This window comes from Bubalus kerabau, chromosome 10 (genome assembly GCF_029407905.1).
Source record: "Bubalus kerabau isolate K-KA32 ecotype Philippines breed swamp buffalo chromosome 10, PCC_UOA_SB_1v2, whole genome shotgun sequence".
NCBI classification, from domain to species: domain Eukaryota; kingdom Metazoa; phylum Chordata; class Mammalia; order Artiodactyla; family Bovidae; genus Bubalus; species Bubalus kerabau.
In genome coordinates, this window is record NC_073633.1 from 92408316 (window position 1) to 92423838 (window position 15523).

The following is a 15523-nucleotide window of genomic DNA, read 5'->3' on the forward strand; positions in this document are numbered from 1 at the left end:
AAGGGGTGGCTCTGGTCAGTGGGATCCCAGGTTCAAGTGCACTGAGCTGTATTAACTATAAAGGCATTTTCCTCTGTTGAAGACCAGAATCCCAAGGACATAGAAGGCATAGATACATACATAAATAATATATGATGGAGAGAAAAAAGGCAAAAGTGGTCCTGTCCCTTTTACATCATGAATCAAAATAAAGACTTGAAGTGTTCCACCTAACACCAAGCCCTGAGTGTTATTAGCCAACTCGACTTTGTTGACCTGCTTTTACCTCCCTAATGTGCACGCAACCAGAAATGAACGCTAAGCTCAGGCACTTACACACTATAGTAAATGACTGCTCAGTCTAATTCTAGAGTCTATTGAATCAAAACGAGACACATCCTTCCATTAGACTCATGATTCCTAGATTACCCCAGTGTGACTCTCAGGCCACTTCAGTTCTGTTGCCTGCAGGATTCCATTTGGCAACACCCCTTGCCAAGTGGGCATCTAGCCTGTGCTGAGACCTAGAAACTTGCTACTTCCAAAGGCAGCTATTGGCCAAAATCTGACTTCTTGCGGGTTCCCTGGTGAACCATGGTAGACATTCTTGTTTTTATACTCAAGAGCCGTTCCTACTCCTCTTCTCTCTTGCCACCTCCTGTTACAGTCTGGAACACCAGATATTTATTTTCCTGGCCTCCCCTGCAGGTAGAGATTGTCATACAACCTTGCATAGATCAATCAGACAGAAGCAGAAGTATGTAATGGGCAAGGGCAAGTTCTGGCAGATATTTGATTCTTTATAAAAGTCAAAGATGAGGGACCTCCTTTGTGGTTCAGTGGCTAAGACTCCATGCTCCCAATGCAGGGGACACAGGTTCAATCCCTGGTAAGGGAACTAAATCCCACATGCCACAACTAAAGATCTCACGTGGTGCAAGGAAGATTAAAGATCCCGTGTGCTGCAACTAAGACCTGGTATAGCCAAATAAATAAATAAATTTTTTTTTTTAAGTCACAGATGGAAAAGGAAGGCTGCTGGTTCTGCTACTTCCCTCCTCCTCTTGTCTTGAGCATGGACAAGATGCCGAGAGCTCTAGCAGCCTTGCTTATGCTTATGTGACCATAACCAAGGGGGTGACAAGCCAACGTACTTGGCATGGTAGACTGGAAAGAGAAAGCCTGTGTCCTCAACAGCATTAAGCAAGCAGCCAGACCAACCCTGGGGCTGCTCCTACATACTTCTTATGAACAGGAAATCCCCCGTGGCTTAAGCCACTGGCCCTTGCAGCCAAGATCATCCATTCCTATCTGATAGGAGAGCCACACAGAACAAATGGACATGCCAGCCTTCAGACAGTTGGAGGCAACCATGCTGCCTTCCCTATACGCTCCGTTCCTCAAACTCAACATCCCCAGTTCATTCTGTTGTTCCACAATAGGCCTGGTTTTAGATCTAAAAATCTCCCAATTCATTCTCCCCAGCTCCATTCAGGCGTCCTCCTCTCCAGCCAAAATGACCCATTCATGCACCTTCCTTTACTGGAAGTGCTTCCTCCTCCCATAACCTTACATACCCAAGCCTCACTCATCCCTGAAGACCCAGCTCCAGTTTCACACCCTTCTGAAGCCTTCCCTGCATCCACAGATGAGCTCCTTATCCCAAATTCTTTTCTAAGATTTTTTTTTTTAATGTGGACCACTTCTAAAGCCTTTATTGAATTTGTTAAAATACTTGTTATTTCTGTTTTGGTTTTATGGCTGAGAGGCACATGGGATTTAGCTCCCTGACCAGGGATTGAACCCGCACCCACACCCCCTACACTGGAAGGTGAAGTCTTAACCACTGGACCACCAGGGAAGTCCCGTGTCCCAGCTTCTTAAAGCATTTTATCCTTCAGACTTTCCCATGGATGTGGTCATTGTCTACCTTTAAGTAATCACTGTCTGTGCTTTTTTATCCTCCTTCCTTATAAATGAGAAACTACTCTGAAATAAGAGAAAATGGATGCTCTTTTTTTAACCTCTTTACAATGGCTGTCCAACTATTTCCAAATTCATAAATTCTCTAGCTCACCTTCCCCATTGCAAATGGAAACTTGTCTTATTTTTGCTCATCCAGTAGCATCCTTGGACCCTCCCTAGGGAACTGAGCCTTTAATGGAAAACTCTGCATTAATCTCCCTGCCACACAAGCAGACCTTAAGAGTATTTTAAAGCATGAAAACCATGGAGAGACGAAGCCTCTAATCCAAGTCATCTCAGCAACACTCTCCTCCTTTAGTTCATCCAGGCCTTTACAGGCCTGTGCTGTGGAAAAACAGTGGGGCTCCCAGAAAAACAGATTTATGAGAGGTTCTAAATCTCCATTCCCCAAGGTGTGTGTGAAAAGCATCGAGGGCCCTCAGTTGCACAAGGCTTAGGTCTGGGGCAACAGGCGAGCAGTCAATGTTGTTTCAGGAATTCACGGGTCCTGAGTGCACCCAGGCTTACCGGAAGCAGTAATTGGTGTCCAGGGCCCGCTTCTTCCTCTGACTGTGGCCTGGGCTGTCTAGCCGGTTTGGGGGGATCATCATGAGGATTAGATGAGGGATGTGTTCCTTTTTCTTCTTAAGTCGCCCCAGATCTCCGCGGCCCGGATCATCATCGCTGTCCACACCTGCAGAAGGAAGGAAGGTGATGGTCTCCTGTCTGGGAGGGCAGGGTGGATGCTACTTTCTCATCCCATCCCCACCCTGTTCAGGAGGTGGGACGGTGGGGTATTCGAGGAAGGCATGGGTAAGACACAGATTCATGCTACTGTCCAGCTGCAGGAACGGGAAGACCCAATGGAAGAACTGGTATCAAAGGGACCTGCAAGACGCCTGTGGTCAGATGCCCTCGTGACTCCTGAGGGTAATCCTCCAGAGGGCACAGCCCCTCCTGGGATGCTTCCTAGAGAATTTACAGAGATTCCTGAAGCATCCTTGTCACTACGAGGCTCTAACACATTCCTTTGAGTTGTCGGTTTAGATCCTGAGACTTAGAGCTTGAGGTGTGAGTCTCCTCTCATAATCTGAACTGGTCAAGATGGCATTAAGTCCCCCTATGCTTTCCAGATGTCACAATTTAAGACAGTTTGAATGGGAGCCAGGGGAACAAGAATCAACAATTGCTAACGTTCACATCAGGCCTTCCCTGGTGGCCCAGACGGTAAAGAATCCACCTGCAACGAGGGAGACCTGCGTTCGATCCCTGGGTTGGAAAGATCTCTAGAGAAGGGAATGGCAACCCTCTCCAGTATTCTTCCCCCCAAAACCCCATAGACAGAGGAGCCTGGCGGGTTACAGTCCATGGGGTCACAAAGAGTTGGACACGACTGAGGGACTAACACACACACACAACATTCACACTGCACTTATACTTTCAAAATGTTTTCTCTATAAAACTCAGATAGGATCACGAAGTGTATGAAAACAGCAGAGAAATTCCAAAGGAAACCTGCTAGTTCATCTGCAAAGCCTGAAAACTGAATTTGAGTCTCAACTACAAGAGGATCTATTTTGATGGCCAGCTGCTGGCGGCTGTCCATCTCCACCAGGGACAGGAACGGGAGGAGTGAGATTTGCGTGGTGACAGGATGGACAGGGAGGCCTGGCGTGCTGCAGTCCATGGGGTAGCAAAGAGTCGGACACGACTGAGTGGCTGAACTGAACTGAGGAGGGACATGGGCCTCACGCATACATACTAGGACTGGGAGATCGACGGCAAGCTGGGTCGCAAGTTTCCGTTTCTGAACAGCTTTATGAACAAGATAACTATTGACTGAAGTGGGAGGATTTCATCCCAATTCAGAATGTAGGTAAGGACTTCAAAGGTCTTTTGAGCTGTGAGGTTCTGTGATTAGGATGTCAAATGATTTGCTTTAAAAAAAGGCTCTGTTGCACATGGCAATACCGAGCCGGCACACTCTAGAACCCACCCATGCTCTGCAACAAGAAAAGCTTGCACCTCAGTGAGAAGCCCTTGCATCACACTAAAGAAGACCCCACATGCCACAAGTAGAGAAAGCCCGAGTGCAACAACAAAGACTCAGTTCAGTTCAGTCGCTCAGTTGTGTCCGACTCTGCGACCCCATGAATTGCAGCACTCCAGGCCTCCCTGTCCATCACCAACTCCCAGAGTCCACCCAAACCCATGTCCATCGAGTCGGTGATGCCATCCAACCATCTCATCCTCTGTCTTCCCCTTCTCCTCCTGCCCTCAATCTTTCCCAGCATCACAGTCTTTTCAAATGAGTCAGCTCTTCGCATCAGGTAGCCAAAGTATTGGAGTTTCAGCTTCAGCATCAGTCCTTCCAGTGAACACCCAGGACTGATCCCCTTTAGAATGGACTGATTGGATCTCCTTGCAGTCCAAGGGACTCTCAGTACAGCCAAAAAAAAAATTAGGTTCAGAAATAAAGTTCATGAAGGACTTCCCAGGGCTGGGGGTCAAGAGAGGCCCTGAAATGGGTACCTTTTTCCAGACACATCTCTGACCTTAGGCTTTAAATTGGTTAGTTTGACTTTGACAAACCACTTGGCCTCAGGAGTGCCTCTGTGAACCCACAACAGGGCTCCGCAAAGAAAACAGAATTTCTCTGAAATTCAGAGACTGTCTAGGCTCAGCACCTTGAAAACATACTGGAAAACCAGACATGTCTCTCAACTATTTTGCCCTCTCCATGCAAGCACCCTGAGGCCTGAAGCAGCTCAAACCCAGATAACGCCTTGGGTGGGCTCTGCAACATCTGGAAAGCCCAGCAGTCAGAGAGCTCATGTTCATGGCCACCAAAGTTCGTTTCTTTTAGGGGAAGTGAAGACAACTCTCATTTGCTGAGTAGCCAAGCACTCTATTTCACATATGTAAGCTCATATAATTTCATGACAACCCTGTGAAAGAGGTACTCTCACCCCCAGTTTGCTGACTGAGTACAGAGAAGTAGACCAGCTTGCCTATATGATTTCAGAGGTCTTATCAGCACAATACTGTCTTCCAGATGCTCATGCACTCTCTACAGAATAGGGAGTTCTTGCTTTGAGGACAAAACAGAATATGGAAAAAACCCATAAGAACTTTCTGGCCAACCCGATACAAAACAGTCAGCCATCTCTGTGAGGGAGCTTGCTTCCTCTTCTCAGGGTCTGGCCAGGGGTCTCCTGTTTTATCTAGCTTTATTAACTCCCCCCACCCATCCTACCATAAACATCCCTTTTGTTACCTTTGAATTTGATTTCCATCAGCTCTTGAATGTTTTCCAGGATATCCCCATTGGGCTGAAAGGTGTGACAGGGACAGTGGATGCTGATTTCCAGACCTAAGTTGGATTCTGCAAAATAAGACACAGAGCTGGTGAGGAAAGCAGTCTGCGTGATGAAGCTCGCAGCCCGCATACCCACGTAGCTGTCTACCCACAGCCACACACGCACGAGCCAAGGTCTCTCCTGCCACACACAGTCACGGGGCCAGAGTGGACTGAGAGTCACAGGAGACAGAAAGTGCTCCCAGAGCTATCGGGGACCTTTATGAGCATGTTGCCTCGTATTTCTGTTGTGTTATGTGTCACCAAATGGAGACATAAACTAGTGGGCCTCATGCAGGAGAATTTTAATAGTCATCTATTTTTCCAAGGGTGGTATTAGGGAAAAGCTGTCACCAGCCTAGTAGGGGCGAAAGAATGAGGGTGCAGGAAAGGAGGAGGGAAAAAGTCACCCCCCCACCCCCTGACGTGTCAGCTGGGAGAGGAGACTTTCAACCAACCCGCTGAGAAAGGATGGAGCAGACAGGAAGAGGAACAAGAGGTGACAAGTGTGAGGAAGCCTGGACTGCCAGGGTTTGGTGACTCATATTCTGGGGCTTAAAGGCCAGCTCTGGCCCTTTCTCCTATTGGCTGTGGGATTAGGTATTTTGGTAACTAAAACTGGAAAAGCAAGGAAATTACTAAAAGGGGTTGAACATAAAGTGGAAGGAAGAAAGGGAGAAAAATAAATGAAAAATTTGAACTGAATCCAGTAGTTTTGTACAGGGAAACCAGGTAGAGTCTAGGATCGTGCCAATTCTGGTGGGTAAGAACCAGGGAAGCTCTCTTGATCCAGGGCAGTGCCCAGGTATGGGAGGACGTGTGCGATGACCTCTGAGCTTAGGGTCAGCCTGAGTTCACCCTAGTGAACTGAGAGTTCACTGTTGTCTGAGATCACCCTAGTTCTGTGTGAGCATCCAGCCCTGGGGCCAACCTGGAGTCTTCCAGAAATCTGATGTCATCAGGGAAAACCCCAAAGAGTCCAGCCCAGCTCAGCATCCTTCTCATGGGCAGAATGGCAGAACCCCAGAGACCGCAGGCAGCGTTGGGCAGACCTGGATGTCCCAGTTCTACTGGTTAAAAATCAGCTCAAGGGGCTTCCCCAGTGGCTCAGTGGGAAAGAATCTGCCTGCCAATGCAGGAGATGCGGGTTCCATCCCTGATCCGGGAAGATCCCACATGCTGCAGAGCAACTAAGCGCGTGGGCCACAACTACTGAGCCTGCGCTCTAGAGCCCGGGGACCACAACTGCTGAGCCCACTTGCCTAAACTACTGAAGCCTGTGCCCCCTGGAGCCCATGCTCTGCAACGAGAGAAGCCACTGCAATGAGAAGCCTGTGCACCGCAACTAGAGAGTAGCCCCCGCTGTCCACAATCACAGGAAGCCCACACTCAGCAACAAAGATCAGCACAGTCATAAATAATTAAAAACAAAAACCCAGCTCAGTCCCTTCTTCCATAAACTCCAGATCCCAGCTTTATCTATCCCACCCCAGTCATGGCAGCATCTGGGACACATTGACACCTGCTGAGCTTTCTGTTCCAGGTGAGCTCTGGTAGGGAGGGGAGGAGTCAATATAATAAGGATGCTGAGCCCGAGATGGACAACTAGAAGTGAACAGAGAGGGAGGCATAAGGAGTGTACTCTTTCTGGTTTAAGGCAGGTAGAAGGAGCTGGAGTAGCTGAAATGGGCTACATAAAACATAAAAACATAAAACTACATAAAAAATAGTACACTTCTATTACCCAGAAGAATTTTCAGTCCAGGAGAGACTGAAAGTCCCATGGGTCTGTGAGTTAGAAGGTTGAGATGCAGACGTGTTGGGGAGAGTTAGGGTTAGGGTACAGGTGGTGCATGTGAGATGGTGCCTGGCTTAGCTAACAGGCTCCGTCTAGGTAGGAGGCTCAGAGAATGATGGGGACAATCACCAACGTTTGTTGAGCGTTGCTGCCTGCATGCTCTAAGACTCTGCATGCCTTAACTCATGTATGCTGCTGCTGCTGCTAAGTCGCTTCAGTCGTGTCCAACTCTGTGCAACCCCCTGGACTGCAGCCTACCACACTTCTCCGTCCATGGGATTCTCCAGGCAAGAACACTGGAGTGGGTTGCCATTTCCTTCTCCAATGCATGAAAGTGAAGTCGCTCAGTCGTGTCCGACTCTTAGCGACCCCATGGACTGCAGCCTACCAGGCTCCTCCATCCATGGGATTTGGATTTTCCAGCAACAGTACTGGAGTGGGGTGCCATTGCCTTCTCTCTAACTCAGGTATATAATCATACTAATCCTACAGAGCGGGGACTGTTATTCCTCCCCTCCCATTATCCACATGAGGACACTGAGACTCAGGGAAAATTAAATGGCTTGATGGAGGTGTCCAGTAAGTGGTAGAACCAAGATTCAAACACAGGCAGCCTGACATCAGAGCCACACTCATGACTGTTCGAGACAAAGAGGAACAAAGAGGGCCCAGCAGGGACCACCAAGGAAGATGCCCACCCAGTCACTGAGACACAAAACAGTTGTGTTTTCCCAGTGTGCCCCCGTTCTGAGCCGAGGCACTGGGCATGCTCCCCACCCGCCCTGCTCGGGGAGGCCTGGCTCTGCACACAGAGAAGCCAACACATTGGACCAATTGCACAAGAGGGTGGGGACTGGGCCCCCAACCCTGGAGAGGGCTCCAGCTGGCTCTTAGCCCAGAAGGGAACTGGTGCAGAGCAGGCTCTCTGATGTTTGCTGAACTAATACAAGACTGGACCTGTGACTCAGTTTCCTCACAGTCCACACCGCCGACTCCTCCATTTGCAGTCCATTTACCACTTTGTTTGGGGCCAAGAACCCTCAAGAGACTCAGAAACTGCAGAGTAAAGGTCTGTGTCTGACTCCCCCGAACACGGGGTGGGCAGCATCTGCCGGAGTGGGAACGGAAGGTTCCAGGGAAGAACTAACCTCAGAATTGGCAGCGGTGTGGATGGTGGGTGGGACACCCATAGGTTTTATTACGAAATTATCTTTTTTGATGTCTCAAGGAGGATGGAAATCATTCTCAATGCAAACTTCTCATTGAGTTCTGCAGCTGTGAAAATAAGAACTCTAAGTGCCGAGGGCTTCAAAGAAATCCAGGTGGAGCTGATCAGAATCAGACAGGGAAGCTGAGAGATGAATTTCCCCGCCTCTCTTCTCTGTAGCCATGTTGAGTTCCAGACTGAGTCCCATTTCCCACGGTGCTGCCGTCAGCTGATGCGCCTGGGTTCTCCGAGGTTTCCTCCTTTCGTGTGCAGCTGGGGAGATCCAATGGGGTTCCCGGTACCCTTGGAGCTGAGGCAGGACCTCCAGCCCACCATCTGTCAGTTCAGCCACCAGGTTATGCCCCTCAGATGGGAGCCTGCACACTCAGATGCCGAGAGAGCCCAGCAGGTTATGTGAGCAAAGTGAGCCAGTGCGTCATGCTGAACTGGGGCTGCCAGCCTCACTCGTGGAGAACACTGGGGAATGGTGGGGCCTGGGGTGACATGAAGACCACATGCCCCACCTTCAAGAGGTGGTCCTACTCATCTCTGATGGATCGTTACCCATTTGTCAAGAAAAGTCAAATGTCTAGGTTTTATGTGAAATCTCCGGACATTAATTAAAACTGTTATGCTATGCTAAGTCACTTCAGTCGTGTCCAACTCTGTGCGACCCCACAGACGGCAGCCCACCAGGCTCCCCCGTCCCTGGGATTCTCTGGGCAAGAACACTGGAGTGGGTTGCCATTTCCTTCTCCAATGCATGAAAGTAAAAAGTGAAAGTGAAGTCGCTCAGTCGTGTCTGACTCTTAGCGACCCCATGGACTGCAGCCTACCAGACTCCTCCATCCATGGGATTTTCCAGGCAAGAGTACTGGAGTGGGGTGCCACTGCCTTCTCCGTAGAAACTGTTAACCGCTAGTTAAATTGAAAACAATACGTAGGCCAACATGTTTGTGATCTCTGCCTTCGAGCATTAACCCTTAACTTCCTAAACCATCGAGGAGGACAAGGAAGGCCCCACCTGTCCCAGGGACTCTGGGTATCCTTATGTGGGTGGACTGTGGAGCCACAGCAGCTGATGAAGGCAGAAAATTCTTCGCAAGAGGAATACAAAGAACAGACAGGACTGCCTTAGGTGCCCTCACCCCACTGAGCACAGACCAGGAAGTGCCACCAAGTAAAGAAGAGGAGAAATTAGTGGAGTGTGATGCCCTGAGTCCCCAAGACTGTTAGTCAGGAAGTTCAAGTTCTAATCCAGGCTCAAAGACTGGTCAAGCCACTTAACTTCTCTGGGCTTCCATTTCCTCGCCTGACCTAATAGAAGCTCACTCTCCCATAACGGGCTTCCCAGGTGGTGCAGCGGTAAAGAATCCATCTGCCAATGCAGAAGGCATAAGAGGGTTCAACTGCTGATTTGAGAAGATCCCCTGGAGTAGGAAATGACAACCTATTCCAATATTCTTGCCCAGAAAATTCCCTGGACAGAGGAGCCTGGAGGGCTAGAGTCCATGGGGTCGCAGAGTCAACACAACCGAGTGACCACACACAGCACTCACATAATGAGCTGAAAACTTGGAGGTTCTCTGAAATACAATGGATCTTTAAAATGGCTCTGTGAGACATGCAGGGAAGGTGAGGAAGCAGAACCAGTGGAGGAGAGATTTGGACCATAGGAAGTCTGATATGCATACTAGACAGCCCTACTTGTATGACTGACTACCAGGCCTTTCAAACTTAATCAACAAAATAGAACCTACCTCCAAACCTGCTCGTCTCCCAGGCCTCCTTATTTCAGTACGAGTTACCATCTGGGTGTTCAGTCCCAAATCTTCAGAGTCATCTAGACTCCTCTTCTGTCCTCTCACCCCACACCTAATCAGCCCAGTCAATCCTATTGGCTCCGCCTCCAAAATACAGAACCAACCCAAAATACAGAGCAAACTGCCCCAGCCAAAGCCCACAGCGCCCTCACGTGGGTTGCTGCAGTGGCCCCTAACCTCTTCCCTTGACCTCATGACAACCAGAGGATCTTAACCAAATCACCTCACCCTACATTCCCAGCCCTGCTTGTAACCCTCCCAGGACATCTCTTCACACTTGGAATAAGTTCTAACGCCTGACCACGGCCTGGCGGGTCCTATATTTTGGCTCCTGGTTCTCTCTGAGCCCGTCAGCTCCAGTCACACCAGGCAGTCTGCTGCTGCCAGAACAAACTGAGCCTGGGTCTCATTGCTTTTGCTTTAGCACATCCTTTATCCTGACCTTCACAGACTGGCTCTTTCTCATCCCTCAGACCTCAGTGCACCAGCTCCTTCTTCATAGAGACTCCCGCTGAGCATCTGATGACGGGCCCCACCCAGGCACTAGCACTGCGCCCTCTTTCTGTTCTTCCTGGTACTCATCACCGTTGGAAAGTCTTATTCCTCAGCATTTATTTGTTCACTATGTGTCTCTCCCACCAGAACAAAAGCCCCATGACATCTGGGACCCTGCCTGTCTGGTTCACTGCTGAATCCCCAAGGGCCTGGCTTGGAGCATTTACTCAGTATCAGTTGAATGAAGGAATGATGGACACACAGCAAGTTAATGGCTAAGCTGGGCTTTGAACCCAGATCTGTTGTCTCCCCTAGCGCCATCCCCTTCCCTGTGTCATGAAGAAAGAAGGGACCAGAGGTTCCTTCCAAAATGTTCATCCTGAGTCAACCTACCTCTCCGCAAGAGCCATTCACGCACAGTGTCTGTGACGTCGAAAGACAGCCACTCGCCAGTGCCCCGCGTGGGCAGGTTCTTGCCATCGATATACCGCTGCTTGGCTATGTGCTCACCCGGCTGGAGAATCTACGGGGCAGAGGAAGGAGTAAGTCCCGAGGCCAGGACAGGGCACCTGAGCGTCACGGTGCAGCAGAATGGGGAGGGGAACAGGAGCCAACTAAGACTTCTGAAATGCTCTTTCAAGCTCCTCAGTTAAGTCTTAATCCTCTTAAGCAGCAGTCCCCAAACTCTGCCACCGGGGACCAGTTTCATGGAAGATAACTTTTCCACAGATCGGGAAGGAGAGGGGTGGTCTCGGGATGTTTCAAGCGCATCACCTTTATCATGCACTTTATTTCTAATCTAATGCCGCCAGCCGCTGATCTGACAGGAGGTACCGGTCTGTGGCCCAGAGGTTAGGGACCCCTGTTCTTAATGACAGACACAGGTACAGAAACTAAAGCTCAGAGAAGGCGGGATTCATACCCAGGCCTGCTGCACTCCGAGCAGAGCACAGGCTCAATCTGGCAAAGAAACTGACTTCTACCCCCCACGTGGTGTCTGTCCTGGGAAGAGGTTCACCTGGAAGAGCTCAATCCTCTGCTCGCTGCGCTTGGAGGCAGGGTTGGGCATCCGAAAGACCCGGAATTCTGCTCGGAACAGGTTGGTTTCGTTTTTCTCCACTGAGGACACGTTGAAGCGGAAAATCTTGGAGGTGATGCCTTTGGGGCAGACGGTCAGGTCATCTAGGAGGCAGAGCATTGGGGGAGGGGGGAAGCACAGTGTGAGCAACACCCATGGGGACAGTGTGCTGCCAGCAGACACTCATCAAGGGGCTGGGGGGCCCACCTGTGACCGCGATAGAGCCTTGAGGCCTCAGACCTACAGGTAAGAAATGGGAGGGAAATTCTCGGTGGCCCGGAACCATACACAGGCCTGATGGAGAAGCAAGGCATGGAGCCCCACCCAGGACATGGCACTGACAACTGGCCCCTCCAACCCCTTGTCTCATTATCTCCACTCTGGCAGGCTGTCCAACCTGCTTTCCTACTCCTTTAAAAAAATACAGATTCTCCAACAGCATCAGCAATTTCCCCTAGGAGTTTAATCACTGCATAGCTAGCTGATTCATTCACGCCTTTGTTCATTCAAGCATTTATTCATTCATCAGACGTGCATTGAGCAAATGCTACATGCCAAGCACAGGCTAACGCTGGGAAGCAAAAATGAATAGACAAGGGAACTCCCTGGTGGGCCAGTGGTAAAGGATCCACTGTCTACTAAGGCAGGGGACATGGATTCAACCCCTGGTCAGGGAATTGAGATCTCAGGTGTCTGGGGAGAAAGAAACTAAGCCCGAGCTCTGCAACTATTGAGCCCACGCGCCACAACCAGAGAGCCCACGCGCCACAGCGAAAGATCCCACACGAAGCGATGAAGATCCTGTATGCAGAAACAAAAACCCGACACAGTCAAATAAATAACATTTAAAAAAATGGACAGACAGGGGCCCTGCCTTCAGGGAGATTAACATTCAGAGGTGGGGCTATTAACAGAGGTTGTTTAGTGCATGGACCAAACAACAGGACCAGAGAGAGAGCAGTAAGGGCCTTTGGAGACGCTTGGAAGTCCCTGTAAACAGGTCAGAGGAGGGAGAGAGCGATAGAAGGAGAGGAAAATGCAAGTGAGTAAGAGGGACCTGAAGCAGCCAGGCTGGAGCCCATGAGACAAGGTCAAGACAGTCGATTGGGATCTACCTGCGGGGAGGCTGAAATGTCAGACCAAGGGGTTGATTTTATATCATGAACAGTAGGGAGTCATGGAAAGTGACACTTTAGCTCTAACAAGATAGCACAGGAGTGGCAAAGAGCCCATATCTAGAGCCTGGCAGACCCCCAGATGCTTCTTCATTGCGTGAAAGCGGGTCCATCACCATTGGCTGCTAAGGATTATTTTCCCTGACTGCACACGCTATGCCAGCCTCTGCACCCTGCTGGCTCCTGCACCTCTGTCCACAGATAGAAGACAGCACATGCTCTTTCCCACTCCTATCAGAGCAAGACAAGGGAGACAAAAAGATCCTGCCTTTTCTTTACAACCCCAAGGTCTGAGCAGCATTAACACCCCAGAGAAACACTTTCTACACAAAGGGTAACAACAGCCAGAACTTGAAATTCAAGCTCAGAGACCCAGATTCCACACATAATGAACATGGCTGGAACAAGCCCATAATCACCCCAGGGGTGGTTTAGGAAGTCATGGACAGGGCGGGAGGATCAGAGGCCTGGACACAAGCACACGTGCTACTGAGCTTTAGGAAAGGATGAGTGAGTGTTTCTGGAAACTGCCATCTGGTGGGTCTGACACTGGCTCTTAGAAAATTAATGGAACAGATGTTGGGAAAACAAATGTGTGAATGCCAGTTAATGAAGCCCTGATTAATAACTGGCTCTGAAAGAATGAACACTGCCAACGATTCCCCTAAACCATTTCAGATAGAACCAGAAAGAGGGATCATGATGGCAGTTCAGTTTTTGAGTTTGAAAGTCTGTAATCCCCTGGATATAAGTAAGCTCCTCACAGATGTGAGTGTTGGACCATAAAGAAGGCTAAGCACTGAAGAATTGATGCTTTCGAACTGTGGTGCTGGAGAAGACTCTTGAGAGTCCCTTAGACAGCAAGGAGATCCAACCAGTCCATCCTAAAGGAAATCAGTCCTGAATATTCATCGGAAGGACTGATGCTGAAGCTGAAACTCCAATCCTTTGGCCACTTGATGTGAAGAGCTGACTCATCTGAAAAGACCCTGATGCTGGGAAAGACTGAAGGCGGGAAGAGAAGGGGATGACAAAGGATGAGATTGGTTGGATGGCATCACCGACTCAATGGACATGAGTTTAAGCAAACTCCAGGAGATGGTAAAGGACAGGGAAGCCTGGCGGTCTGTAGTCCATGGGGTTGCAGAGTGGGACACAACTGAGCGACTGAACAGCAAAGCAACAAGACTAGTACCTCCAGTAACTGTTGCAAGAGGCGATAAAAGGTATCTCAGCACAGTGTGCACATTGCTATAAAAAGGAAAAGAGAAACAAGATAGCCTGAGCCAGTGAGGTGAGTCAGAGTGGGGACAAAACAGTGGGGAGCCAGGAGATGGGGGAATGAGAAGCCAAGAGGATCTTCAGGACACCCTAGTCACCTCTCTTTCTTTGTTTCTTCCAGTTCATCCATCAGTTACTGTTCCCCAAGATAGACTCCTCTTGGTGGGAATTTCAGGGAGATTTCAAGGAAGTGGGAAAGGTCATTTTTAACTCCTTAGGATCTACAGATTTCTAAAAGACTCAGAAGGAATGTTAGGGGTCCTCTAGTTCCTCAGGGAACTAGGAACCGGGCTTCACAGCAGGTGGTGAGCAGCAGGGTGAGCTAGTGAAGTTTCATCTGTTTTTACTGCCGCTCCCCATCACTCCCATTACTGCCTGAGCTCCACCTCACTCCCATCACTCCCTGTCCGTGGAAAAATCATCTTCCATGAAACTGGTCCCTGGTGCCAAAAAGGCTGGGGATGGCTGATCTAGTACAACCCACTTCAGATGAAGAAATTCATGCCCAGAGGGGTCTTGGCCAGGGTGACACATAAATTAGTTGACACATGCAAACTGACACTAGCAAGCAAAGCTCAGACACAATCATTAGTGGGAGAGAAAATAAAATGTAAACACAATCTCCTTGACCATTAAATCCACTGAATACTAACAATGCCTTAAATATTTCATGGAATGAGCCAGAGTATAAATAAATAAAATGTAATAACACTCTCTTACATTTCATAGAACGTCTATTAACTCACCTGACCCTCTAATGATCCTTGAGGAGAATAAGTAAAATTTACCATTTTAAAAAGAGAAGCATGAACATCAGGAAGGTTAAATCACTTTTTCAAGATCACTCAGCTGAGGGCTTCCCTGGTGACCCAGTGGTATAGAATCCGCCTGCCAATTCAGGAGACACGGGTTCGATCCCCGGTTTGGAAAGACCTATGCCTTGGAGCAACAAAGCCTGAGCCTGCGCTGCAGAGCCCAAGCACCGCAACTCCTGAGCCCACGCGCTACAACTACTGAAACCCATGCACTCCAGAGCCTGTGCTCTGAGACAAGCCCGCACACCAACACGAGAGAGCAGCCCACACTCATTGCAACTAGAGAAAACCCCGCACAGCAACGAAGCCCCAGTATGGCCAAAAATCAACAAATAAATAAAGATTTTTAAAAAAATCATTCAGCTAGTAGGTGGCAGAGGTGGATTTGAACCCAGGTCTTCTAACCTCATTTACTGAAACAGAGAATCTGGAAGTTCGAGGGCACCTCAGAGATCATCTACTGGAGGGATGGTTTCACCAACAAAGCGTAGCAGGATTCCATGAAATGGGCCTAGAGTACCAACTTAAGCCTCAGACAAAAGCCAGTTC

At 49.2% G+C, this 15523-nt stretch overlaps 1 protein-coding gene across 2 annotated transcripts in view; it reads right to left on the bottom strand.

The window, feature by feature from the left end:
• The window catches only part of TGFB3 (transforming growth factor beta 3), a 33340-nt gene that overhangs the window by 2703 nt on the left and 15114 nt on the right, over positions 1-15523 (bottom strand). For both annotated transcript variants that reach the window (XM_055538718.1, XM_055538717.1), the window contains exons 3-6: positions 11644-11807; positions 11019-11148; positions 5222-5329; positions 2473-2638 (exon numbers count right to left, since the gene is read on the bottom strand). In XM_055538718.1, the coding sequence (XP_055394693.1) occupies positions 2473-2638; positions 5222-5329; positions 11019-11148; positions 11644-11807 (568 nt within the window). The remainder of the gene's footprint in view (positions 1-2472; positions 2639-5221; positions 5330-11018; positions 11149-11643; positions 11808-15523) is intronic.